Source organism: Rutilus rutilus (assembly GCF_951802725.1).
Source record: "Rutilus rutilus genome assembly, chromosome: 7".
NCBI lineage: Eukaryota > Metazoa > Chordata > Actinopteri > Cypriniformes > Leuciscidae > Rutilus > Rutilus rutilus.
Window position 1 is genome coordinate 22,445,353 of NC_140221.1, and position 27,533 is coordinate 22,472,885.

The 27,533-nt window shown below is 40.4% G+C and overlaps 1 protein-coding gene across 1 annotated transcript in view; it reads left to right on the plus strand.

Annotated features, from left to right (window-relative positions):
• The window catches only part of epg5 (ectopic P-granules autophagy protein 5 homolog (C. elegans)), a 95,773-nt gene that overhangs the window by 222 nt on the left and 68,018 nt on the right, over nt 1–27,533 (plus strand). The window contains exons 2-10 of the mRNA XM_084413374.1: nt 620–729; nt 834–1,679; nt 2,076–2,319; nt 2,716–2,846; nt 3,161–3,268; nt 3,407–3,480; nt 3,644–3,755; nt 4,095–4,209; nt 4,595–4,745. Of these exons, the coding sequence (XP_084269500.1) occupies nt 676–729; nt 834–1,679; nt 2,076–2,319; nt 2,716–2,846; nt 3,161–3,268; nt 3,407–3,480; nt 3,644–3,755; nt 4,095–4,209; nt 4,595–4,745 (1,835 nt within the window). The 5' untranslated portion in view covers nt 620–675. The remainder of the gene's footprint in view (nt 1–619; nt 730–833; nt 1,680–2,075; nt 2,320–2,715; nt 2,847–3,160; nt 3,269–3,406; nt 3,481–3,643; nt 3,756–4,094; nt 4,210–4,594; nt 4,746–27,533) is intronic.

A 27,533-nucleotide genomic window follows, 5' to 3' on the forward strand; every position in this document is an offset into this window, starting at 1 on the left:
GGTTGATTCGCTCCTCCCTGCAATCCTATGTTTATTTTTTAATAGAAATAGTAGCCTCGTTCGTGGAAGTAACAACTCATTTATTCACTGCTAAGAATAGAAATAGCGTTGAATCAGCTGAATGTGAACTGCTGCACGGGTTCATCAATGTCTTGTCGCTGTCAGTTGACTTCAGTTGGTTTAGATGTTGATATGGAAGGTGGAAACTTAACGGCAGAATTTCCGCTCTTACATATTTGGTTTCGTTTTCTGTTTTATTTTAATTGTAGGCTATTGTAGTACTGTAGTTCAAAAATTACATCAAAATGTAATTGTGATTATCCTCATGTTGTTACAACCCATGTGACTTCAGTGAAACAAGAGATCTCTCAGTGAAAAGAGTCTCTCAGTCACCTTGCACTTTCTTTGTATTTTCTCTTCAATGCAACAAAAGTGAAAGGTAGCAGAGACTGTCATTCTGCAAAGCATCTAATTTTGTGTTCCACAGCCAGAAACTCAGTCATGCAGGTTTGTAACGACATGAGGGTGAGGAGATAATGTTGTAAAGTTGACATTTTTGTGTGAATTGTCCCTTTAAACGCAATATCTTCTCTAAAGCTTAATGACTTGTGTGCTGCAGGGTCCTGTAGAGGAATGGAGTAATTTTATAACGATCATGTGGAGACAGGTGTGGAGATGGAGGCTGTAAGACCCAAAAAATCCAAGTCCAAATCCAGTGGGAAGCCACAGGTGAAAACCCACCTATAATATTTCTCTTACTGATCTTTAGGTTGACACTTAAAATCTTTTAAGTTTATCTCATAATCCTAAACCTAGTGATTCTTCATTAACAGGTCAAAAAGGAGAGACAGTTGGAGAGTGTTAGACAGTCCTCTGGACCTTCTAGAGAACTTAATGAGCCAGCGCCGGCTCCTGAGTTCACTGATGTCCCTCTCAGTCTTTCTCATGTGCCTCCTGCCTCTGATCTGAACCCACCTGCCACACAGACTTCACTAGACCATAATGACAAAGCTGAAAAGACTGAAATAGTGAAGACACCATCCTGCCATGAAGACAAAGAGCATGAATCGCCATCGCAAGACACGGCACCTTGGGTGGACCAAGTTTTGGCACCCACTCAGTACAGCCAAAGTGATCCCAAACTTCTTAGTGCTAAACTTGAGTCATTTAGTGTCCCTTCTATATATCCATCTATCCCAGCTTCCTGCTCTGAGCCTCAGCTCTCGGAGGACTCATACTCTATCGCCTATGGACTGTTAGATACTTCCTTTATGCCAGTGGCTTCTGAGGGACTGGTAGCTCCAGCTGTTCTGCCTCTGGCTAACCAGGAATCCTCCCCTCCCAGCTTGGTGCCTGTGCAGGTCGCTGACGTGGAGAAGCCCAGGGAGAGGCTTTATCCAGAGCTTCCCAGGACCTGTCAGTCTGTTAAGCCCTTCAGTAGCGAGCAGCTACGGACATGGGAACCCGGTTCCTGGCTGGAAAACGTGGAGCTGCATGAAGCCGAGTTCCAGAGTCTGGCCCACCAAGAGGGACATGAGCTGTACGAGCTGCTGCTGAGCTACTGGAGGTGCCGTAAACAGCTGACGCAGGCCCAGACTGAACTGCAGGCTGCTAACTCAGACTGCAAAAATGTGCAGAATCGCATGTGGAGCTTCAAGGATGAAAGGCTTTCATTGCAGGTGAGTCATATCTATCTATCTATCTATCTTACCTACCTACATATCTATCTATATAGTTATATATATATTAAAGCCAATAAACCTTCAGATTTCAAGACAAAAAAAAAAAAACATAATTTTTTTTAAATTGTGATTCTGCATTATGTTTTCTACCTCAATTCTATTTTATTTCAAATTCAGGAATGGATTCAGTGCAATTCTGAATAAATGCGCACAACCCTGATCAGCTGAATGTTTTCTGACTGGTAGCATGATCTCCAGTCTAATTAAGTTTTATAGTGTGTCCTTATCAAAACTGTAAACCCAGCTGTTTGTTTAAGTCACAGCCATGCCTTACCATAACAATACACTGCATTTGTCTATTTTATTGATCACAAACACCTGTTTGCTTTACAGGGTGTATGTGCGGACCAGACCAAGGTGTTTGGCTACCACTGCTACCAGCAGGTGACTCTGAACGAGGCAGCATTAGCTGAGCTGAAGCATCTGTTTTCTGCAAAAGCAGAAATACTCCATCAGACAGTGGCCCTGCACTCATACACCTCCATCCTGTCCCGTCTGCAAGTGGAGTCTTATCTCTACCGCTTGCTCAGCAGTAACCCCGCCATCAAAAGTGTGGCTGTGCAAGATACAAGCACAGGCAAGTTCACACTGATAAGTCCAGACTGTACATTAGACATGATAATAATTGGTTTAACTTGCACTGTTTGATAAGGAGTACCATGACTTACATAAATATTTTCACAGTTACACTGGTGTTGACAAAACATCAATATGGCAAATGCAAAAACATTTTTTGATAATTGAGGCATATTTAATGCAATTCTTGTTGGATTTTGCCTGTTCACTGTTTGTGTATTTTAGCAGACACTTTTATCCAAAGATTGGATGACCAGAACTGACAACTGTCTTACTTCTGTATTATTATGTCTGGTCCTAATGAGCATTGAAAAAGCATAGGATTACAGCTGAAAGTTGTTATATCTGTTATTTTGAATGCCATGCCGTCTATTGATTTTTGTATTGAACTTCTTAGTGAGTCCAAAGTCTCGGCCGTCCTCTTTGCAATCGCTGAAGGAGAGCATCAGTGTGCTGTTTATTTTCACCCGACGGGTCCTAGATGATTCTCAGTTTCAGGCTGACATCCATCTCTGGCTTCAGAGGCTGGTAAAGACCCTCAAACACCAGCTAATGAACTGAAAAAATGTCAAGATAACATGAGATCACAATATAAGAAAGTCTTACTATATTCATGTGGAACATTCTGAAAAAACGGCTACAAATTATTTGTGATATTACATTCATATACAATATTGTTATATATAAATACCAATTATTCTGATGTCCTTTAATTGATTAAATTCAAGCTTAGCTGATTATACTCATACCCTTACGTTACTCCAGAGTTAAAAGGATCTCGGTTATAAGATCTGGTTTTCATGGCCTATGATGAAACATTAAAGCTTTTTTTTTTCATCCAGGTGTCTGTGCTGCATCAGGTTGGTTCAAGAGGAGATCATCTCTTCATCCTAAACCACCTGCTCTGCTGCCCGGCAGGTGTGGGGAAATGGGCTGTGCCATTCCTACAGGTACTGAAGCAGAGCCTTGATGTGTGACTCAGATCAGCTGTAAACAATCTTAACAGGGAAATCTAAAAATATACATATAAAAAATCTCAAATACCTGCTTGTCTTATAATAGTAATTGCATCCACTTTCCTTCAATAGATCAAAGTATTGGATAACCCATCTGGAGTGTATCATTTCATGCAGGCTCTGGCTATCCTCATGTCTCCAGCGAGGTAAAGATTAACTTTACTGGAAATTGAGCTGGTGATCCATGGAATCTTTTTTACATATCATCTGTATTATTGTCTGTATTGTCGCCATTGTTACAGTTACAGCTCGAAAAGCTGCTGCTTTTGTTTAAAATGAATTGAATATGGAGATTTGTGTGACTTGCAGGCACCGTGCAGACTTCCTCGGACACATGAAGCCCAGTGACGTGAAGGGCAACAACAGTATTACAGGACCTGCATCTGGTAACTGGACTCTAGTGGATGAGGGTGGAGAGGAGGTGAGGCGGTCCATCATCAAACCGAAAATGAAAATTTCTGCTCAGCCCTCTCAGTGCTTTATAAGAGAATGTCTGAACTCATACTGTTATGCTGATTTTTATTAAATTATTAAAAATGATTAACAGAATTTTTTACCATTTCTTTGCTAATGGTTTCAGACCTTTTGACATCACTGCATATATTGACATCAGGAATCAATTATATTGCATTAACTTCTGATCAGACTTTTGACTTCTGTTAGCACAGGCCGAAAGTGCCATTATTTTGTGTCTTTTATCGAAGTACCAACAAAACCTTACTATCAGTGACTACTGTAACATTTTTGTGAACTCTCTCAGGATGAAGACCCAGAAACAAGCTGGATGCTGCTGTCTGAGGATGATCTGGTTTCTCTGTTCTCTCAGTTTCCCTTTGATGAACTCTTCAAACGCTTACTGGGGATCTGCTCTAAAGGTGAGACTCTCGTCATATAAATCGTCTCATAAATGAGCTGAGACAGCCATGCAATATTTAGTGTATGTCTGTTTCTCCTCATTAATCGGTCAGGAGATTGTATAGTATTCACTTGCTATGAAAAGGATAGTTCACACAGAAATGCAAATTCTGTCATAATTTTCTCACCCTCGTGATTTCAAACATGAATGACTTTCCATAGAATGGAAAAATGACAGTTTTTGTTTAGAGGATGGGAGAATGGGGATACGAAATGGAAACAAAGCTTATGGCATGTATTTCCCTTAAGACTTAGAAATCTTTAGACAGTTATTTGTATATTAGAGTTGAGATTTTCCATACCGATTTAATAAGTTGACCTGTTAAATGTCACTCTTGCCAATAGAGGACTATCAGCCTCAAGCCACCACCAGTCAAAAGATGATGAAGATATTTGCATTTGCCTCTTCGCTGATCGAACTGCTTGCTGTTGGCTTGCAGACCTACAACAGAGCACGTTATCGCCAATTTGTGAAGAGGATTGGTTACATGATTCGGTACGTAAGCTTCTTCTTCTTCTTCTTATTATTATTCTGCTCTGGAAGTGTATGGTTAAAAAGTTGAGAAATTTGGTACACTGATAGAGGAGAGTCTGAACATTAACCACAGCCATTTTAGACAATGATACCAATTATGCCATATTTGGTCAAACTTGTTGTCTGCCAAATTTAAGTTCTTTGAAAACCTGCTTTTTCGAACCGTTGGTCCAATTTTCACCTTCAGACCATGCCGGCCTAGTTATTAAAATCTTTTTGATTGACCAAACTGTTCTCGAATAACACATCAACAAATTTCATGGCATGGTACCACACTAATTCTGAGGCTGTTACACTGCAACGCTTTGCCATATTGACACCGAACTTTGTATGTGTCATTGTCTGCTCACACTGACCACACAACATAAATTTGGTCACAGCACCACCTTTTGGTCAAAAGTGATAAGCAATTTAATTATATTACATGTGATTGTATTTGTTATTTTTAATTTTTTCAGCCATTTTAACTATAATAATCTAAAAACATCTTAATTATTGTTTCAGTTATTCTGAAGCTCCCAGCCATGGTTGCATGTCTCATTGTTTCTTTCTGTGCTTGGCCCCAATAATTGCTGCTTGCAGCTATATTTAGTATTATTATAATTAGGGGCCAAGCACCGAAGGTGCGGAGGCACCTATTGTATCTGTTCCGTTTCTTATTATTATTAGGGGCCAAGCACCGAAGGTGCGGAGGCACCTATTGTTTTCGTTCGCGTTCTTATTATTATTATTATTAGGGGCCAAGCACCGAAGGTGCGGAGGCACCTATTGTTTTCGTTCGCGTTCTTATTATTAGGGGCCAAGCACCGAAGGTGCGGAGGCACCTATTGTTTTCGTTCGCGTTCTTATTATTATTATTATTATTATTCTTCATTGTTCCGACTGGGAGTCTATGGCAGCCCATAGAACCGATTGCGGGAAAGTTGTAATGGTTTGACATTCTGATAGAGGACAGTCCCAACATTAAATACACCAATTTTGGTGTGTCTAAGTCATTCCCTCTAGCGCCACCAACTGTCCAAAGTTTCACTCATGTTTCTGCTAATAACTTTTGAACCACAAGGGCTAGAAACAAAATTCTTTTTTCCTCTGATTCGTGAGCTCATGGCGATTCGATTGCACCATATGACGTCATTTTCCGTCATTATAATTTTTCCGCCATTTTGAATTTTCCGAAAAAGCTACTTTTTCGAACTCCTCCTAGGCCGTTGCTCCAATTTCCACGAAAATTGAATCAGATCATCTTCAGACCATGCCGACAAAAAGTTATGCAATTCGTGTTGATTCGTCAAACCGTTCTCGAATACTGCGCAAACAAATTTTATGTGGCTCTTGCGAAAACAGACACAAGCCTGTATCTCCGCAACGCTTTATCGTATTCACACCAAACTAAGCACATATCATCACAAGCATGACCTGAGCCTACATGCTGCGTTTCGGCGCAGTGCCACCTACTGGTCCGGAGATATGAAAAATGGCTGTTTTTGCTTATAACTTCTGAATGGTTTGTCCAAAAATCATAAAAGTGGTCTTGTTAGATTCAGGGCATCATGCTGAGTCGACTGATATCCAATTTTCCCAGATCAGCCATTTTGGCTGTCGGCCATTTTGAATTATGTGCTAAAATGCTGTATTTTAGGAATGCATGAACCTATCGTTACGAAACTCGGTATGGGTCATCAGCACGATGTCCTGAAGGAGCCTGAGAAGTTTCGAAACAGTGCCATCTAGTGGTGAATTTTTTTCCCCAAATGCTTCCAAATGCTTATAACTTTGGTTGTGGTCAACTTATTTTCACAGGACTCATCTCTTTAGACTCCTGAATCGTTGCCGAGTCCAACGATACCAAACATGTTAGGTTTCGCCTTATGGTTTGTGTAGCGTTGTGATTTAGCGCTTAAAAAACATTTGGCTATATCTTTGAAACCGCTTGTCCGATCGAGACGAAACCACCTTCAGAAGTTTGGAAACATAGGTCGATAGCTATACGCCAATGCCCAAATGCGAAAATATTGATGTTTAGGGGTAGTAAAATCCAATCAAAGTCATGTGTCAGTCAATTTTTACGTGTTTTTTCATATAAATGTCTATAACTCCGAAGCGAATTGAGATATTTTCACCAAAATCGACACAAATATGCATGGGCTCACTCTGAGGACACATAAAAAAAATGGTGGGACTGAGCCTCTTGGTGGCGCTATAACAGAACAAAACATGAAATTCCCATTGACTTCAATACAGTTTTGTGAAATAAAATGCTATAGTAAACAAATGCATTGGTGTAATATTACGAAACTCAGAATGTGCAATCAGCTCCATCCCCTAAAGGTACCCAAAATATTTCGAGACAGCGCCACCTAGTGGTCAAAAGTTATAACAAAATTTCCAAAAAGGCTAATAACTTTTGAATAAATCTGGCTATTGAAATGCCACTGGTCTTAATAGATTCCCTGGGTCAAGCCGAGAACATAGATACCAAGTTTTCCTTATTTGGCCAAACTTCCTGTCCGCCATCTTGATTTTCAGTCAAAACCTACTTTTTCGAACTCCTCCTAGACTGTTTGTCCGATTTTCACCAAAATCGAATCGTATCATCTCCAGACTGTGCCGACTAAAATTTATGGATTTCGTGTCGACAGACGAAACCGTTTTCGTATAGCGCAGCAGCAAAGTTGAGGCATGATGCCAAAAGCACTATTCAGGCTTTATCTCTGCAATCCCTTGAAATATTGACACCAAACTTTGTATGTGTCATTGTCACTTCACTCTGACCACATCACATCAGTTTTGTAATTGCTCCACCTATTGGTCGAAAGTGATAATCCATTAAATCATATTCTGAATTACTTTTTATATGATTTTTCAGCCATTTCGCCAAAAATCCTCTCTAAATGTCTTTAATTGCTCATTGTTGCAGTTGGTCTGACACCTTCAGCCATGTTGGCATATCCTGTCATCTGCTTGCGCTTGGCCCCGATAATTGCTGCTTGCAGCTATATTTATTATTATTAGGGGCCAAGCACCGAAGGTGCGGAGGCACCTATTGTATCTGTTCCCGTTCTTATTAGGGGCCAAGCACCGAAGGTGCGGAGGCACCTATTGTTTTTGTTCCCGTTCTTATTATTAGGGGCCAAGCACAGAATGTGCGTAGGCACCTATTGTATCTGTTGGCGTACCAAAAATAATTCTTCTTTTTCTTCCGCTCTGGGAGTCTATGGCAGCCCATAGAACCGCTTGCGGGAAAGTTATGAAATTTGGCACACTGATAGAGGGCAGACTGAACAGTCACCATAGCAAATTTGGAGTCTCCAACTCATTCCCTCTAGCGCCACCAGCTGTCCAAATTTGCACTCATGTTTATGCTAATAACTTTTGAACCACAAGGGCTAGAAACAAAATTCCCATTTCTTCTGATTCCCTAGCTCAAGACGATTCGATCGCACCCTATGATGTCATTTTCCGTCATGGAAATTTGTCCGCCATTTTGAATTTTTCGAAAAATCTACTTTTTCGAACTCCTCCTAGGCCGTTGCTCCGATTTTCACGAAAATTGACCCAGATCATCTACAGACCATGCCGACAAAAAGTTATGGAATTCAAGTTGATTCGCTTAGCAATTTTTGAAAAAACCCACAAACAAATTTTACGTAGCGCTTGCGAAACCAGACGTAAGGCTGTATCTCCGCAACGCTTTATCGGATTCAGACCAAACTTGGCACATGTCATCACAAGCATGACCTGAGGCTACATGCTGCGTTTCGGCGCAGCGCCACCTACTGGTCCGGAGATATGAAAAATGGCTATTTTTGCTTATAACTTCTGAATAGTTTGCCCAAAAATCATCAAATTGGTCTCGTTAGATTCAGGCCAACATGCTGAGTCGACTGATATCCAATTTTACCATATCGGCCATTTTGGCTGTCGGCCATTTTGAATTTTGTGCTAAAATGCTGTATTTTAAGAACGCATGAATGGATTGTTACGAAACATGGTGTGGCTCATCAGCACGGTGCCCTGAAGGAGCGTGAGAAGTTTCAAAACAGCGCCACCTTGTGGTCAAAAGTTATAACAACATTTCCAAAAAGGCTAATAACCTTTGAATACATCTGCCTATTGAAATGCCACTGGTCTTAATAGATTCCCTGGGTCACGCTGAGAACATAGATACCAAGTTTGCCATATTTGGCCGAACTTCCTGTCCGCCATCTTGATTTTCAACCAAAACCTACTTTTTCGAACTCCTCCTAGACCGTTTGTCCGATTTTCACCAAAATCGAATCGTATCATCTCCACACTGTACCGACAAAAAGTTATGGAATTCGTGTTGATTCGTCAAACCGTTCTCGAATACCGCGCAAACAAATTTTACGTTGTGCCACAGCTACAGATTTAGTGCAAAAGTACTAAATCGCCCATAACTCCCAGACCATTTGCCCCTAGACTCAAGTGTCTTACACCACTGTGATCCCTGGCTCAAGGCGGACAAAATGGCTATCTCCAATTTCAATGTCGGCCAGAAAAAATGTCTGCTATGTCGAATTTTGTCCGAAACCTACTTTTGCGAACTAGTCCTAGGTTTTTCGCCAGATCGGAACCAAACCAGTCTAGGACATTTCTCTGGACTCTCTAGATCAATAATTATCGAAAAAAAGTTGAACTTTTGCATTTGGGTGGCTGTAACAGGGTCATTTAGAAAAGGGGCGTGGCAAAATACACTAAAAAGCCTATAAATCCCAATTGAAAACTCAGAACTTCACCAAAATTGATGAGCATATGTGTCAGAACATGGTGAGGAAGCATGCAGAGTTTCATGGAGATCGGACCATAGGTGGCGCTATAACTGGCTAAAGCCTTCATTCTTATTAGGGGTTCAAGCATGAAATGCTGAAACCCTATTGTAATTGTAAGGATTCGTAAAACGCATCGTGCAGGCCAAACCGTAAGGCCTAGAGACGTGAAACCTGGCCAGATGGTAGGCCTCAATTTGGGGACAACCTATCAGAGTATGACCCCGAATGGCCCATAGGTGGCGCTACAGCAACCAAAAGTTCAAAATTGCTCATAACTCTTAGACCGTTTGTCCCAGGATCAAGTGTCTTATATCGTTGGAATCCTTGGCTCAAGGCGGACAAAATGGCTATCTCCGATTTTGATTTAGGCAGGGGAAATTTTTTGCTATGTCGAATTTTGTCCAAAACCTACCTTTGCGAACTAGTCCCTGGTTTTTCGCCCGATTGGAACCAAACCAGTCTAGGACAATTCTCTGGACTCTCTAGATCAATAATTGTCGAAAAAAAGTTGAACTTTTGCATTTGGGTGGCTGTAACAGGGTCATTTAGAAAAGGGGCGTGGCAAAATACACTAAAAAGCCTATAAATCCCAAATGAAAACTCAGAACATCACGAAAATCGCTGAGCATATGTGTCATGACATGGTGAACAAGCGTGCCGAGTTTCATGCAGATCGGACCATAGGTGGCGCTATAAATGGCAAAAAGGTTCCCTTATTATTAGGGGCCAAGCACAGAATGTGCGTAGGCACCTATTGTATCTGTTGGCGTACCAAAAATAATTCTTCTTTTTCTTCCGCTCTGGGAGTCTATGGCAGCCCATAGAACCGCTTGCGGGAAAGTTATGAAATTTGGCACACTGATAGAGGGCAGACTGAACAGTCACCATAGCAAATTTGGAGTCTCCAACTCATTCCCTCTAGCGCCACCAGCTGTCCAAATTTGCACTCATGTTTATGCTAATAACTTTTGAACCACAAGGGCTAGAAACAAAATTCCCATTTCTTCTGATTCCCTAGCTCAAGACGATTCGATCGCACCCTATGATGTCATTTTCCGTCATGGAAATTTGTCCGCCATTTTGAATTTTTCGAAAAATCTACTTTTTCGAACTCCTCCTAGGCCGTTGCTCCGATTTTCACGAAAATTGACCCAGATCATCTACAGACCATGCCGACAAAAAGTTATGGAATTCAAGTTGATTCGCTTAGCAATTTTTGAAAAAACCCACAAACAAATTTTACGTAGCGCTTGCGAAACCAGACGTAAGGCTGTATCTCCGCAACGCTTTATCGGATTCAGACCAAACTTGGCACATGTCATCACAAGCATGACCTGAGGCTACATGCTGCGTTTCGGCGCAGCGCCACCTACTGGTCCGGAGATATGAAAAATGGCTATTTTTGCTTATAACTTCTGAATAGTTTGCCCAAAAATCATCAAATTGGTCTCGTTAGATTCAGGCCAACATGCTGAGTCGACTGATATCCAATTTTACCATATCGGCCATTTTGGTTGTCGGCCATTTTGAATTTTGTGCTAAAATGCTGTATTTTAAGAACGCATGAATGGATTGTTACGAAACATGGTGTGGCTCATCAGCACGGTGCCCTGAAGGAGCGTGAGAAGTTTCAAAACAGCGCCACCTTGTGGTCAAAAGTTATAACAACATTTCCAAAAAGGCTAATAACCTTTGAATACATCTGCCTATTGAAATGCCACTGGTCTTAATAGATTCCCTGGGTCACGCTGAGAACATAGATACCAAGTTTGCCATATTTGGCCGAACTTCCTGTCCGCCATCTTGATTTTCAACCAAAACCTACTTTTTCGAACTCCTCCTAGACCGTTTGTCCGATTTTCACCAAAATCGAATCGTATCATCTCCACACTGTACCGACAAAAAGTTATGGAATTCGTGTTGATTCGTCAAACCGTTCTCGAATACCGCGCAAACAAATTTTACGTTGTGCCACAGCTACAGATTTAGTGCAAAAGTACTAAATCGCCCATAACTCCCAGACCATTTGCCCCTAGACTCAAGTGTCTTACACCACTGTGATCCCTGGCTCAAGGCGGACAAAATGGCTATCTCCAATTTCAATGTCGGCCAGAAAAAATGTCTGCTATGTCGAATTTTGTCCGAAACCTACTTTTGCGAACTAGTCCTAGGTTTTTCGCCAGATCGGAACCAAACCAGTCTAGGACATTTCTCTGGACTCTCTAGATCAATAATTATCGAAAAAAAGTTGAACTTTTGCATTTGGGTGGCTGTAACAGGGTCATTTAGAAAAGGGGCGTGGCAAAATACACTAAAAAGCCTATAAATCCCAATTGAAAACTCAGAACTTCACCAAAATTGATGAGCATATGTGTCAGAACATGGTGAGGAAGCATGCAGAGTTTCATGGAGATCGGACCATAGGTGGCGCTATAACTGGCTAAAGCCTTCATTCTTATTAGGGGTTCAAGCATGAAATGCTGAAACCCTATTGTAATTGTAAGGATTCGTAAAACGCATCGTGCAGGCCAAACCGTAAGGCCTAGAGACGTGAAACCTGGCCAGATGGTAGGCCTCAATTTGGGACAACCTATCAGAGTATGACCCCGAATGGCCCATAGGTGGCGCTACAGCAACCAAAAGTTCAAAATTGCTCATAACTCTTAGACCGTTTGTCCCAGGATCAAGTGTCTTATATCGTTGGAATCCTTGGCTCAAGGCGGACAAAATGGCTATCTCCGATTTGCTCGCCCTTCAGGCACCAATTTTGAGTAAATTGCTTTTTTTTGAAAAACCTATTTTTGCGAACTTCTCCTTGGTTTTTCGCCCGATCGGAACCAAACCACTGCAAGAATATTCTCTGGAGTCTGACAATCAATAATCATCCAAAAAATTCAAAATTTCAATTAACGGTTGATAAGGGGAACCAAAATCTTTGATGGCACCAGAGCCACTTTTACTAAAATGGTTATAAATTGTGAACGGAAAGAGATTTTTTTGCTAAACTTGGGACACATCTTCCTGAGCTCAATCTGAGATCACTTGAAAAAAATCGTAACAATTGGCCACTAGGTGGCACTATAAAACGGTTATAACTTGTGAACGGAAAGAGATATTTTCGCAAAACTTGGGACACATGTTCATGAGCTCATTCTGAGGTCACGTGAAAAAAAAATCATGTCAATTGGCCACTTGATGGCGCTGTAAAATAGTTATAACTTGTGAACGGAATGAGATATTTTCACTAAACTTGGGACACATGTTCATAAGCTCAATTTGAGTTGACATGAAAAAAATCATGACAATTGGCCACTTGGTGGTGCTATAACAGTGAAAAAAGGCACACAGTGTCTTTGTCCAAGGTGCCATGATAGTCTATGAGAACATTGGTGTATCTCAAAAAACTCGTATACGTATACGTCATTGGCACAAAGCCTTGAAGGAGCCTTAGAAATTTCAAGGAAGCCCGTGTTTTTTTCACAGGAGTGACCTCCTAAGAATCCTTGCCGAGTCCAACAATACCAAACATGCCAGGTTTCGCCTTATGGTTTTTGTAAGTGTCATTTAGAGCTTTAAAAAAGTGTGGTTATCTTCAAAGCCGTTAGTCTGATCTAGACAACAACAACAAAACAAAGGAAATTTGAAACCATAGGTAAATAGCTAAACAATAATGCCAAAATGTTAAAATTATGATAGGAACTGACAAAAAAATTTATTAAATCCAATCAATTTCACCCATGGATCATTTTGATGCTCTCACATGTTTGAAACGAACAATGATGGATTGTGATGAAATTTGTTTTGAATTGGGACTGGCGAATCCCCGTCCATACTGTCAATGACCGGTCGCAAAGACCCTCCCACTTTAGTTACTGTTGCTATGTCTGACAAGCGACGCCACTCTCACACCACACCAAGTTCTCACGCAGTGAAAAATACATTGCGGATCAGAAAAAAGACTGTGCGCTGACAGACAAGTACTTTTGATATGAAACAAGTCTCACCTTTCAAATGTAGTCATTTTTTAGAGACATTTAAACAATAAATACCATTTTGTGACTCTTTAAATTGTCTGACAGATAGCTGTAGACTCGAGGCTCAGTTAAAGCTGCTTGTGAACCGATCATCTCTTCCTTCTAGTTAATTTATAGCATTAAAATAAACAAGAATGAACATAAAAGGAATGTTGTTTTAAAGTGCTAAGACGTCAGTACACTTTGTTTTTCAAATTTAAATCCTCCTATGTTAATCTACTAACTCTCCTGACTGCTTTGTTGGACAAAATGGCAGATTATGATTAGTCAGATCGCCTGTCAATCAAACTCCCTGAGAGGGGTCAATTGAGAATGCCTGTGCGCACAATCCTGATCTAATCAACAACTTTGCAGTTGCACATTAGCCTGGCTAACGTCAGACCTCTTTCTCTTTGAGACGTGGTCTGGGAACCACATGTTCATTTTCTCGTATTTGAGGCGTGGTTTACGAATGCCCAGAGCCGTTTATTGGGCGCTACAAATGTTTATCAAATGCGCCTGTACGTAGCTCATAGCCAATCGTTTCAATTATACCAGATGATGTATGTAGAGCGACAGATATTCAACGAAGAAGACGACGATGGGTCAGAGATTTATGTGTACACCAGAGTCCTGCACGGGTCCGATTTTGTAAATCCGCACCCGCCCGTACCCGCAGTCCGACCCGTTTCCCAACAGCAGCTCTAATTAAAATTTGCACCCGACCCGCTTAAAATAGAACTGACACCCGACCCGCACCCGAAATAAAATCAGTTTAGACTATCACATTATAGACACACTTACAAAAATGTTTATTGCCAGGTCATACAGAAGTTATTACACGACAATTAACACAAAGACAACTTCAGCCGAAGCTGTCAAAAGGCCGATACATGAAGAACAAGGCTAACGTTACCACAAAACTGAGTAGCCTTATAACATTTTACCAATCGAACAGATGCGGCTACAACACTATATGCCACGCAATTTCGTCTAGCCTACATCTGACCATTTTGGCCTCAAACACGCCCTGCACACCACACATACTTAACAGTGTTAAATATGAAAAATACCGTTCGATAGAACTGCTTTGTTACCACAGTTTCTGCACTGCAAAAAATGCTTTCTTAGTTAGTATTTTTGTCTTGTTTCCAGTCCAAATATCTACAAATTCTTAAATAAAGAAGCATTTACTAGAGAAGTAAAATGACTTAAGAAATTCTGTTTTGTTTTAAGATAAAAATAAAGTAATTTAAGTAATTTTTGTTTAAAACAAGCAAAATTATCTGCCAATGGGGTAAGCAAAAAAATCTGATTAAGAATGGAAAACAAGAAAAAAAATCTTAATTCAAATGGAAAACAAGATTATTTAGCTTACCCCATTGGCAGATAATTTTGCTTGTTTTAAGCAAAAATTACTTAAATTACGTTCTTTTTATCTTAAAACAAAACAGAATTTCTTATGTAATTTTACTTCTCTAGTAAATGCTTCTTGATTTAAGAATTTTTAGATATTTGGACTGGAAACAAGACAAAAATACTAAGTAAGAAAAGCATTTTTTGCAGTGTGCGTGCTTCCTCAGGGATGAAGTTCCACATTTGCGGCTATCCAACACGAAAATGTTTGCAGCAAAGCCTTTCACAATATTTTCTTCATATAACTCCAAATTTCTCCCACACACTGGACTTGATTTTTGATGACGTATTGTCGACAACTTTACAATCTCCACTAGCTATTATTTTCTTCAACTCCACAGCATCCATCTCGACGACTGCAAGCAGATCGCGCGTGCGGTTATGTCGTCATCGTCTTGCTGCTCCCTCCCCGTTCTGTGATTGGTTCCCTAGCTGAGGCGAAAATCTGGTCCATGGTATCCAGGCTGCCTAGCAGCGTGAATAAAATCACGCTGCGCTCAAGGCAGCATGGGGAAACCCAGGCTAGTTGCACATAGGAAAGCCCGGAAAATCCCGCTATAATGTAAGAAAGCATCTTTTTCATGTATTTGGACTTAAGCCTAGCAATGTTTTATGGTGCGCTGTCCCCATTGTTTTTTTGTTTTGTTTTTGGTGAGCGTAGGCTACTCCTGATTTTGTTAGTCATCTCATCTCTTATATGCTGTGTATGATCATATCCTGCCCTATTCATGGTAGCCTACTCGCGGACATTGCGTCATCAATGTTATCAATTGCGTCATCAAGGGGCCCGCCTTGATAATCCTACTTAAGGGCCCGGTGTTGGCTCGTTACGCCACTGGATATAATTGTCTAAACTCCTTATCAAAATTAAATATTTACAACAAATCTGACACATATATATGGGCACACTTTGAGTACTACCAATAAAAGTGGTGGAGATCAGGCAAGACTATAAGAAGACTAGGCAAAAGGTGCTATAACTGTAAAAACGCTTTAAAACCATATATTTCCTATGGTAAACTGCCTGTATTGGCTGTAAATTGACTTTTTCATCTATGATGGCAGTTGTTAAATGCTTGCTAAATAAAACTTAATGTCTTTTGATGCTTGTGTGCTTAAAGGCCTTAACTGCTTGAACCCCGATAAATGCAGCTTGCAGCTTTAATTGCTCATTGTTGCAGTTGGTCTGACACGTCTTGTCGTCTTATTCTGCTTGGCCCCGGTAATTGCTGCTTGCAGCTATATTTATTAGGGGCCAAGCACCGAAGGTGCGGAGGCACCTATTGTGTTTGTTCCGGTTCTTATTAGGGGCCAAGCACCGAAGGTGCGGAGGCACCTATTGTTTTTGTTCCCGTTCTTATTATTATTATTAGGGGCCAAGCACCGAAGGTGCGGAGGCACCTATTGTATCTGTTCCCGTTCTTATTATTATTCTTCCTTCTTCCGACTGGGAGTCTATGGCAGCCCATAGAACCGATTGCGGGAAAGTTGTTTTGGTTTGACATTCTGATAGAGGACAGTCCCAACATTAAATACACCAATTTTGGTGTTTCTAAGTCATTCCCTCTAGCGCCACCACCTGTCCAAAGTTTCACTATTACTTTGCTAATAACTTTTGAACCGTAAGGCCAATCAACAAAATTATTTTTTCCTCTGATTCCTGAGCTCATGGCGATTCGATTGCACCCTATGACGTCATTTTCCGTCATAAAAATATGGCCGCCATTTTGAATATTCAAAAAAAGCTACTTTTTCGAACTCGTCCTAGACGGTTTGTCCGATTTGCACGAAAATTGAACCAGATCATCTTCAGGTAGTGCTGACAAAAAGTTATGGAATTCAAATTGATTCGTCAAACCGTTTTCGATAAACGCACGAATACATTTTACGTAGCGCTAGCAAAAACAGTCGTAAGGCCGTATCTCCGCAACGGTTTATCATATTCAGACCAAACTTGGTACTTGTACTTACAAGCATGACCTGAGGCTACATGCTGTGTTTCGGCGCAGCGCCACCTACTGGTCCGGAGATATGAAAAATGGCTATTTTTGCTTATAACTTCTGAACAGTTTGTCCAAAAATCATAAAATTGGTCTCGTTAGATTCAGGGCAACATGCCGAGTCGAATGATATCCAATTTGACCATATCGGTCATTTTGGCTGTCGGCCATTTTGAATTTTGTGCTAAAATTCTGTATTTTATGAACGCATGAACGGATTGTTACGAAACGTGGTATGGGTCATCAGCACAATGCCCTGAATGAGCCTGAGAAGTTTCGAAACAGCGCCACCTAGTGGTGAATTTTTTTTTTTCAAATGCTTATAACTTTGGGTGTGGTCGACTTATTTTCACGAAACTCATCTTTTTAGACTCCTGAATCGTTGCCGAGTCCTACGATACCAAACATGCTAGGTTTCGCCTTACGGTTTGTGTAGCGTTGTGATTTAGCGCTTAAAAAACATTTGGCTATATCTTTGAAACTGCTAGTCCGATCGAGACGAAACCACCGTCAGAAGTTTGGAAACATAGGTCGATAGCTATACGCCAATGCCCAAATGCGAAAATATTGATGTTTAGGGGTACTAATTTCCAATCAAAGTCATGTGGCAGTCATTTTTTTCGTGTTTTTTCATATAAATGTCTATAACTCCGAAGCGAATTGAGATATTTTCACCAAAATTGACACACATATGTATGGGCTCACTCTGAGTACACGTAAAAAAAATTGTGGGACTTAGCCTCTTGGTGGCGCTATAATTGAACAAAATATGAAATTCCCATTGACTTCAATACAGTTTTGTGAAATAAAATGCTATACTAAACAAATGCATTGGTGTAATATTACGAAACTCAGATTGTGTCATCAGCACCATCCCCTGAAGGCAACCAAAATATTTCAAGACAGCGCCACCTAGTGGTCAAAAGTTATAACAAAATTTCCAAAAAGGCTAATAACTTTTGAATAAATCTGGCTATTGAAATGCCACGGGTCTTAATAGATTCCTTGGGTCAAGCCGAGAACATAGATACCAAGGTTTCCTTATTTGGCCTAGCTTCCTGTCCGCCATCTTGATTTTCAGACAAAACCTACTTTTTCGAACTCCTCCTAGACCGTTTGTCCGATTTTCACCAAAATCGAATCGTATCATCTCCAGACTGTGCTGACTAAAAGTTATGGATTTCGTGTCTATAGACGAAACCGTTTTCGTATAGCGTAGCAGCAAATATGAGGCATGATGCTAAAAGCACTATTCAGGCTTTATCTCTGCAATGCCTTGACATATTGACACCAAACTTTGTATGTGTCATTGTCACTTCACTCTGACCACATCACATCAGTTTTGTAACTGCGCCACCTATTGGTGAAAGTGATAATCCATTAAATCATATTTTGAATGACTGTTTATATGATTTTTCAGCCATTTCGCCTAAAATCCTCTTTGAATGTCTTTAATTGCTCATTGTTGCAGTTGGTCTGACACCTTCAGCCATGTTGGCATATCCTGTCATCTGCTTGCGCTTGGCCCCGATAATTGCTGCTTGCAGCTATATTTATTATTATTATTCTTCCTTCTTCCGACTGGGAGTCTATGGCAGCCCATAGAACCGATCGCGGGAAAGTTGTAATGGTTTGACATTCTGATAGAGGATAGTCCCAACATTAAATACACCAATTTTGGTGTGTCTAAGTCATTCCCTCTAGCGCCACCACCTGTCCAAAGTTGCAGTCATGTTTATGCTAATAACTTTTGAACCACAAGGGCTAGAAACAAAATTCTTTTTTCCTCTAATTCCTGAGCTCATGACGATTCGATTGCACCATATGACGTCATTTTCCGTCATTATAATTTTTCCGCCATTTTGAATTTTTCAAAAAACCTACTTTTTCAAACTCCTCCTAGGCCGTTGCTCCAATTTCCACGAAAATTGAATCAGATCATCTTCAGACCATGCCGACAAAAAGTTATGCAATTCGTGTTGATTTGTCAAACCGTTCTCGAATACCGCGCAAACAAATTTTATGTAGCGCTTCCGAAAACAGACACAAGCCTGTATCTCCGCAACACTTTATCGTATTCAGACCAAACTAAACACATATCATCACAAGCATGACCTGAGCCTACATGCTGCGTTTCGGCGCAGTGCCACCTACTGGTCCGGAGATATGAAAAATGGCTGTTTTTGCTTATAACTTCTGAATGGTTTGTCCAAAAATCATAAAAGTGGTCTTGTTAGATTCAGGGCATCATGCTGAGTCGACTGATATCCAATTTTCCCAGATCAGCCATTTTGGCTGTCGGCCATTTTGAATTATGTGCTAAAATGCTGTATTTTAGGAATGCATGAACCTATCGTTACGAAACTCGGTATGGGTCATCAGCATGATGTCCTGAAGGAGCCTGAGAAGTTTCGAAACAGTGCCATCTAGTGGTGAATTTTTTTCCCCAAATGCTTCCAAATGCTTATAACTTTGGGTGTGGTCAACTTATTTTCACGAGACTCATCTCATTAGAGTCCTGAATCGTTGCCGAGTCCCACGATACCAAACATGCTAGGTTTCGCCTTACGGTTTGTGTAGCGTTGTGATTTAGCGCTTAAAAAACATTTGGCTATATCTTCGAAACCGCTAGTCCGATCGAGACGAAACCACCGTCAGAAGTTTGGAAACATAGGTCGATAGCTATACGCCAATGCCCAAATGCAAAAATATTGATGTTTAGGGGTAGTAAATTCCAATCAAAGTCATGTGTCAGTCATTTTTTACGTGTTTTTTCATATAAATGTCTATAACTCCGAAGCGAATTGAGATATTTTCACCAAAATTGACACACATATGTATGGGCTCACTCTGAGGACACATAAAAAAAATGGTGTGACTGAGCCTCTTGGTGGCGCTATAACAGAACAAAACATGAAATTCCCATTGACTTCAATACAGTTTTGTCAAATAAAATGCTATACTAAACAAATACATTGGTGTAAAATTACGAAACTCAGAATGTGCCATCAGCTCCATCCCCTGAAGGTACCCAAAATATTTCGAGACAGCGCCACCTAGTGGTCAAAAGTTATAACAAAATTTACAAAAAGGCTAATAACTTTTGAATACATTAGGCTATTGAAATGCCACTGGTCTTAATAGATTCCCTGGGTCAAGCCGAGAACATAGATACCAAGTTTTCCTTATTTGGCCAAACTTCCTGTCCGCCATCTTGATTTTCATTCAAAACCTACTTTTTCGAACTCCTCCTAGACCGTTTGTCCGATTTTCACCAAAATCAAATCGTATCATCTCCAGACGGTGCCAACTAAAAGTTATGGATTTCGTGTCGATTGACGAAACCGTTTTCGTATAGCGCAGCAGCAAAGTTGAGGCATGATGCCAAAAGCACTATTGAGGCGTTATCTCTGCAATCCGTTGAAATATTGACACCAAAATTTGAATGTGTCATTGTCACTTCACTCTGACCACATCACATCAGTTTTGTAACTGCTCCACCTATTGGTCGAAAGTGATAATCCATTAAATCATATTCTGAATTACTTTTTATATGATTTTTCAGCCATTTCGCCTAAAATCCTCTCTAAATGTCTTTAATTGCTCATTGTTGCAGTTGGTCTGACACCTTCAGCCATGTTGGCATATCCTGTCATCTGCTTGCGCTTGGCCCCGATAATTGCTGCTTGCAGCTATATTTATTATTATTATTCTTCCGCTTCCGACTGGGAGTCTATGGCAGCCCATAGAACCGATTGCGGGAAAGTTGTTTTGGTTTGACATTCTGATAGAGGACAGTCCCAACATGAAGTACACCAATTTTGGTGTGTCTAAGTTATTCCCTCTAGCGCCACCACCTGTCCAAAGTTTCACTTTTATTTTGCTAATAACTTTTGAACCATAAGGCCAATCAACAAAATTCCTGTTTCCTCTGATTCCTGAGCTGATGACAATTCGATTGCACCCTATGACGTAATTTTCCCTCATAAAACCATGGCCGCCATTTTGAATTTTCCTAAAAAGCTACTTTTTCGAACTCGTCCTAGACGGTTTGTCCGATTTGCATGAAAATTGAACCAGATCATCTTCAGGTAGTGCTGACCAAAAGTTATGGAATTCAAATTGATTCGTCAAACCGTTTTCGATAAACGCTCAAACTAATTTTACGTAGCGCCTGCAAAAACAGTCATAAGGCTGTATCTCCGCAACGGTTTATCGTATTCAGACCAAACTTGGTACATGTACTCACAAGCATGACCTGAGGCTACATGCTGCGTTTCGGCGCAGCGCCACCTACTGGTCCGGAGATATGAAAAATGGCTATTTTTGCTTATAACTTCTGAACAGTTTGTCCAAAAATCATAAAATTGGTCTTGATAGATTCAGGACGACATGCCGAGTCGACTGATATCCAATTTTGCCATATCGGCCATTTTGACTGTCGGCCATTTTGAATTTTGTGCTAAAATGCTGTATTTTAACAACGCATGAACGGATTGTTACGAAACTTGGTATGGGTCATCAACACGATGTCCTGAAGGAGTGTGAGAAGTTTCGTAACAGCGCCACCTAGTGGTGAATTTTTTTTTCCAAATGCTTATAACTTTGGGTGTGATCGACTTATTTTCACGAAACTCATCTCATTGGACTCCTGAATCGTTGCCGAGTCCAACGATACCAAACATGCTAGGTTTCGCCTTACGGTTTGTGTAGCGTTGTGATTTAGCGCTTAAAAAACATTTGGCTATATCTTTGAAACCGCTAGTCCGATCGAGACGAAACCACCGTCAGAAGTTTGGAAACATAGGTCGATAGCTATACGCCAATGCCCAAATGCGAAAATATTGATGTTTAGGGGTACTAATTTCCAATCAAAGTCATGTGTCAGTCATTTTTTTCGTGTTTTTTCATATAAATGTCTATAACTCCGAAGTGAATTGAGATATTTTCACCAAAATTGACACACATATGTATGGGCTCACTCTGAGGACACGTAAAAAAAATTGTGGGACTGAGCCTCTTGGTGGCGCTATAATTGAACAAAATATGAAATTCCCATTGACTTCAATACAGTTTTGTGAAATAAAATGCTATACTAAACAAATGCATTGGTGTAATATTACGAAACTCAGATTGTGTCATCAGCACCATCCCCTGAAGGCAACCAAAATATTTCAAGACAGCGCCACCTAGTGGTCAAAAGTTATAACAAAATTTCCAAAAAGGCTAATAACTTTTGAATAAATCTGGCTATTGAAATGCCACGGGTCTTAATAGATTCCTTGGGTCAAGCCGAGAACATAGATACCAAGTTTTCCTTATTTGGCCAAACTTCCTGTCCGCCATCTTGATTTTCAGTCAAAACCTACTTTTTCGAACTCCTCCTAGACCGTTTGTCCGATTTTCACCAAAATCGAATCGTATCATCTCCAGACCGTGCCGACTAAAAGTTATGGATTTCGTGTCGATAGACGAAACCGTTTTCGTATAGCGCAGCAGCAAAGTTGAGGCATGATGCTAATAGCAATAATTAAGGCTTTATCTCTGCAATGCCTTGATATATTGACACCAATCTTTGTATGTGTCATTGTCACTTCACTCTGACCACATCACATCAGTTTTGTAACTGCGCCACCTATTTGTCGAAAGTGATAATCCATTAAATCATATTTTTAATTACTGTTTCTATGATTTTTCAGCCATTTCGTCTAAAATCCTCTTTAAATGTCTTTAATTGCTCATTGTTGCAGTTGGTCTGACACTTTCAGACATGTCGGCATGTCTTGTCGTCTTATTCTGCTTGGCCCCGGTAATTGCTGCTTGCAGCTATATTTATTATTATTATTCTTCCTTCTTCCGACTGGGAGTCTATGGCAGCCCATAGAACCGATCGCGGGAAAGTTGTAATGATTTGACATTCTAATAGAGGACAGTCCCAACATTAAATACACCAATTTTGGTGTGTCTAAGTCTTTCCCTCTAGCGCCACCAACTGTCCAAAGTTGCACTCATGTTTATGCTAATAACTTTTGAACCACAAGGGCTAGAAACAAAATTCTTTTTTCCTCTGATTCCTGAGCTCATGCCGATTCGAATGCACCCTATGACGTCATTTTTCGTCATAAAATTTTTTCCGCAATTTTGAATTTTCCGAAAAACCTACTTTTTCGAACTCCTCCTAGGCCGTTGGTCCAATTTCCACGAAAATTGAATCAGATCATCTTCAGACCATGCCGAAAAAAAGTTATGGAATTCGTGTTGATTCATCAAACCGTTCTCGAATACCGCGCAAACAAATTTTACGTAGCACTTGTGAAAACAGTCGTAGGGCTGTATCTCCGCAACGGTTTATCGTATTCAGACCAAACTTGGTACATCTCATCACAAGCATGACCTGAGGCAACATGCTGCGTTTCGGCGCAGTGCCACCTACTGGTCCGGAGATATGAAAAATGGCTATTTTTGCTTATAACTTCTGAATGGTTTGTCCAAAAATCATAAAAGTGGTCTCGTTAGATTCAGGGCGTCATGCTGAGTCGACTGATATCCAATTTTCCCCGATCAGCCATTTTGGCTGTCGGCCATTTTGAATTATGTGCTAAAATGCTGTATTTTATGAGCGCGTGAACGTATCGTTACAAAACTTGGAATGGATCATCAGCACGATGCCCTGAAGGAGCCTGAGAAGTTTCGAAACAGTGCCACCTAGTGGTGAATTTTTTTCACCAAATGCTTTCAAATGCTTATAACTTTGGGTGTGGTCGACTTATTTTCACGAGACTCATCTCATTAGAGTCCTGAATCGTTGCCGAGTCCCACGATACCAAACATGCTAGGTTTCGCCTTACGGTTTGTGTAGCGTTGTGATTTAGCGCTTAAAAAACATTTTGCTATATCTTCGAAACCGCTAGTCCGATCGAGACGAAACCACCGCCAGAAGTTTGGAAACATAGGTCGATAGCTATACGCCAATGCCCAAATGCGAAAATATTGATGTTTAGGGGTAGTAAATTCCAATCAAAGTCATGTGTCAGTCATTTTTTACGTGTTTTTTCATATAAATGTCTATAACTCCGAAGCGAATTGAGATATTTTCACCAAAATCGACAAACATATGTATGAGCTCACTCTGAGGACATGTAAAAAAAATGGTGGGACTCAGCCTCTTGGTGGCGCTATAATAGAACAAAACATGAAATTCCCATTGACTTCAATACAGTTTTGTGAAATAAAATGCTATACTAAACAAATGCATTGGTGTAATATTAGGAAACTCATAATGTGCCATCAGCACCATCCCCTGAAGGTATCCAAAATATTTCGAGACAGTGCCACCTAGTGGTCAAAAGTTCTAACAAAATTTACAAAACTGCTAATAACTTTTGAATATGTTGGCCTATTGTAATGCAACTGGTCTTAATAGATTCATTGGGTCAAGCCGAGAACATAGATACCAAGTTTTCCTTATTTGGCCTAGCTTCCTGTCCGCCATCTTGATTTTCAGTCAAAACCTACTTTTTCAAACTCCTCCTAGACCGTTTGTCCGATTTTCACCAAAATCGAATCGTATCATCTCCAGACTATGCTGTATAAAAGTTATGGATTTCGTGTCAATAGACGAAACCGTTTTCATATAGCGTAGCAGCAAAGTTGAGGCATGATGCTAAAAGCACAATTCAGGCTTTATCTCTGCAATGCCTTGACATATTGACACCAAACTTTGTATGTGTCATTGTCACTTCACTCTGACCACATCACATTACTTTTGTAACTGCGCCACCTATTGGTCGAAAGTGATAATCCATTAAATCATATTTTAAATGACTTTTTATATGATTTTTCAGCCATTTCATCTAAAATCCTCTTTAAATGTATTTAATTGCTCATTGTTCCAGTTGGTCTGACACTTTCAGCCATGTTGGCATATCCTGTCATCTGCTTGCGCTTGGCCCCGATAATTGCTGCTTGCAGCTATATTTATTAGGGGCCAAGCACCGAAGGTGCGGAGGCACCTATTGTGTTTGTTCCGGTTCTTATTATTATTATTCTTCTTCCGACTGGGCGTCTATGGCAGCCCATAGAACCGATTGCGGGAAAGTTGTTTTGGTTTGACATTCTGATAGAGGACAGTCCCAACATTAAATACACCAATTTTTGTGTTTCTAAGTCATTCCCTCTAGCGCCACCACCTGTCCAAAGTTTCACTTTTATTTTGCTAATAACTTTTGAACCGTAAGGCCAATCAACAAAATTCTTTTTTCCTCTTATTTCTGAGCTCATGCCGATTCGATTGCACCCTATGACGTCATTTTCCGTCATATAAATATGGCCGCCATTTTAAATTTTCTGAAAAAGCTACTTTTTCGAACTCGTCCTAGACGGTTTGTCCGATTTGCACGAAAATTGAACCAGATCATCTTCAGGCAGTGTTGACCAAAAGTTATGGAATTCAAATTGATTCGTCAAACCGTTTTCGATAAACGCACGAATACATTTTACGTAGCGCTAGCAAAAACAGTCGTAAGGCTGTATCTCCGCAAAGGTTTATCGTATTCAGACCAAACTTGGTACATGTACTCACAAGCATGACCTGAGGCTACATGCTGCGTTTCGGCGCAGCGCCACCTACTGGTCCGGAGATATGAAAAATGGCTATTTTTGCTTATAACTTCTGAACAGTTTGTCCAAAAATCATAAAATTGGTCTCGTTAGATTCAGGGCAACATGCCGAGTCGACTGATGTCCAATTTGACCATATCGGTCATTTTGGCTGTCGGCCATTTTGAATTTTGTGCTAAAATTCTGTATTTTATGACCGCATGAACGGATTGTTACGAAACGTGGTATGGGTCATCAGCACAATGCCCTGAATGAGCCTGAGAAGTTTCGAAACAGCGCCACCTAGTGGTGAATTTTTTTTTTCAAATGCTTATAACTTTGGGTGTGGTCAACTTATTTTCACGAAACTCATCTTTTTAGACTCCTGAATCGTTGCCGAGTCCTACGATACCAAACATGCTAGGTTTCGCCTTACGGTTTGTGTAGCGTTGTGATTTAGCGCTTAAAAAACATTTGGCTATATCTTTGAAACCGCTAGTCCGATCGAGACGAAACCACCGTCAGAAGTTTGGAAACATAGGTCGATAGCTATACGCCAATGCCCAAATGCGAAAATATTGATGTTTAGGGGTACTAATTTCCAATCAAAGTCATGTGTCAGTCATTTTTTTCGTGTTTTTTCATATAAATGTCTATAACTCCGAAGTGAATTGAGATATTTTCACCAAAATTGACACACATATGTATGGGCTCACTCTGAGGACACGTAAAAAAAATTGTGGGACTGAGCCTCTTGGTGGCGCTATAATTGAACAAAATATGAAATTCCCATTGACTTCAATACAGTTTTGTGAAATAAAATGCTATACTAAACAAATGCATTGGTGTAATATTACGAAACTCAGATTGTGTCATCAGCACCATCCCCTGAAGGCAACCAAAATATTTCAAGACAGCGCCACCTAGTGGTCAAAAGTTATAACAAAATTTCCAAAAAGGCTAATAACTTTTGAATAAATCTGGCTATTGAAATGCCACAGGTCTTAATAGATTCCTTGGGTCAAGCCGAGAACATAGATACCAAGTTTTCCTTATTTGGCCAAACTTCCTGTCCGCCATCTTGATTTTCAGTCAAAACCTACTTTTTCGAACTCCTCCTAGACCGTTTGTCCGATTTTCACCAAAATCGAATCGTATCATCTCCAGACCGTGCCGACTAAAAGTTATGGATTTCGTGTCGATAGACGAAACCGTTTTCGTATAGCGCAGCAGCAAAGTTGAGGCATGATGCTAATAGCAATAATTAAGGCTTTATCTCTGCAATGCCTTGATATATTGACACCAATCTTTGTATGTGTCATTGTCACTTCACTCTGACCACATCACATCAGTTTTGTAACTGCGCCACCTATTGGTCGAAAGTGATAATCCATCAAATCATATTTTTAATTATTGTTTCTATGATTTTTCAGGCATTTTGCCTAAAATCCTCTTTAAATGTCTTTAATTGCTCATTGTTGCAGTTGGTCTGACACTTTCAGACATGTTGGCATGTCTTGTCGTCTTATTCTGCTTGGCCCCGGTAATGGCTGCTTGCAGCTATATTTATTATTATTCTTCTTCCGCCATGGGAGTCTATGGCAGCCCATAGAACCGATTGCGGGAAAGTTATGAAATTTGGCACAATGATAGAGGACAGTCCGAAAAGTCACCATACCAAATTTGGTGTCTTAAAACCAATCCCTCTAGCGCCACCACCTGTCCAAAATTTCACTTTTATTTTGCTAATAACTTTTGAACCGTTTGGCCAATCAACAAAATTCTTTTTTCCTCTGATTCCCGAGCTCATGCCGATTCGATTGCACCCTATGACGTCATTTTCCGGCTTATAAATATGGCCGCCATTTTGAATGGGCTGAAAAAGCTACTTTTTCGAACTCGTCCTAGACGGTTTGTCCGATTTGCACGAAA